Source organism: Bactrocera tryoni, chromosome 4 (assembly GCF_016617805.1).
Source record: "Bactrocera tryoni isolate S06 chromosome 4, CSIRO_BtryS06_freeze2, whole genome shotgun sequence".
In the NCBI taxonomy this organism is placed as follows: domain Eukaryota; kingdom Metazoa; phylum Arthropoda; class Insecta; order Diptera; family Tephritidae; genus Bactrocera; species Bactrocera tryoni.
Window position 1 is genome coordinate 63,518,868 of NC_052502.1, and position 1,414 is coordinate 63,520,281.

General features: G+C 36.8%; 1 protein-coding gene across 1 annotated transcript; it reads right to left on the minus strand.

Annotated features, from left to right (window-relative positions):
* Positions 1 to 547: 547 nt before the first annotated feature.
* Positions 548 to 1,083, minus strand: LOC120774926 (calpain small subunit 1-like). Its single transcript, XM_040104803.1, has 2 exons — positions 944 to 1,083; positions 548 to 821 (listed from the first exon to the last, which is right to left on the minus strand). Exons 1-2 carry the CDS (start codon positions 996 to 998, stop codon positions 664 to 666), a joined length of 213 nt encoding a protein of 70 aa, XP_039960737.1. The 5' UTR covers positions 999 to 1,083; the 3' UTR covers positions 548 to 663.
* Between the last annotated feature and the right edge of the window lie 331 nt (positions 1,084 to 1,414).

A 1,414-nucleotide genomic window follows, 5' to 3' on the forward strand; every position in this document is an offset into this window, starting at 1 on the left:
TGTCAACTTCAATTGCGATAACAATGACAATGTTGACTATCTCTAAAATGCTACCACACTTAATATACATATGTAAGTATAATAATATAGAAATGACCACTGTTTCCATTGGTATGATTACATATTTCAGTGGAATGAAAGAACCCCACATAAAGGTATTTAAGTTGTTATTCTATTACCCCACTGAAACTTAATCAGTGAACCCTCTCGAGAAAAAATATCTTCAAATGTTTTCGCTTTATTCAAAATCAGGAAAATATTCTGTTATAATAATGGATTTATTAAAAGCATACGGCCAATAGCTGAAATACTTCAGGCATCATCTTTATACTGATATCCTTTCTAGTTGATCCGTAAATCTGGTCCTTGCTGAGATTATTTTAGAATAGTTCATTTTATTGCTTGTAATTGTTTTAATTAGAATTAATCTCCTTCAAAGTAAAGGAACTCTGGAATGCTTCTACTTTTACGAAATATGTAGCATTTTAACTGCTCAACAGCAAATTACTTAATAACAACAAAAGCAACAACAAAAGCACACATTATATTTTGTTTATCAAATTAGATTTATTAATGTAATAATTTGTTCTAAATCCTTGCGCCAAACAGTAAAATCAATTAACAATGTGTTAAACTATGTATGTCGGTTGATGGCTGAGCGATTTACTTGCCACCGCCGCCGCCACCACCACCGCCTCCGCCAAGTTCAAGGTTGAGACCACCGCCACCACCGCCGCCGCCGCCTCCACCGAGCTCTTCAAAGGTGAGACCACCACCGCCACCGCCGCCGCCGCCACCACCGGGCAGAGGTTCAGGCATGGCTGTAAAGAGAAGAAAAAGTATTTGTAATTATTCGGAAAGTCGATAGCATGAATATATGTACATATATGTACGTGATTTTATGCATTGCTTCTTTAATTTTTAACCGAATCCTGTCACTCACCCATAGCCATCGCCACTAAGGCCAGGACAAAAGCAAAGAGAGCGTAGAACTTCATGTTGCAAATACTGAAACTGCAATGTCTGAAACAACATTTAGGGCTGTTATTTATACTCGGTATAATGTTGTCAGCTTCGTCGCAAAAGCAGCTGAGACAATAAACTTGACCCGGTGTTTTGATGCGCTCTTAAACGCACAGCGATAACAACAGTCTAGACATACACACGTCCATATAGAGAAGTATATATACATATAAGTATGTAAGTTATTGGTTTTTTACATAAATAATTGAAAACAAATGCATATGTAGTATATACTTATATATGGACATATACATATGTCTAAGTGATTGATGAAGCATGCTCTCCTATTTTCACCGGAAAGAGGTACAAAGGTGGTGCATATTGATTGACAGCGAAAATGCAAAATAACGACTAAGAAAGCGCTATGTGGGGGTGCATCTGAATACATTTT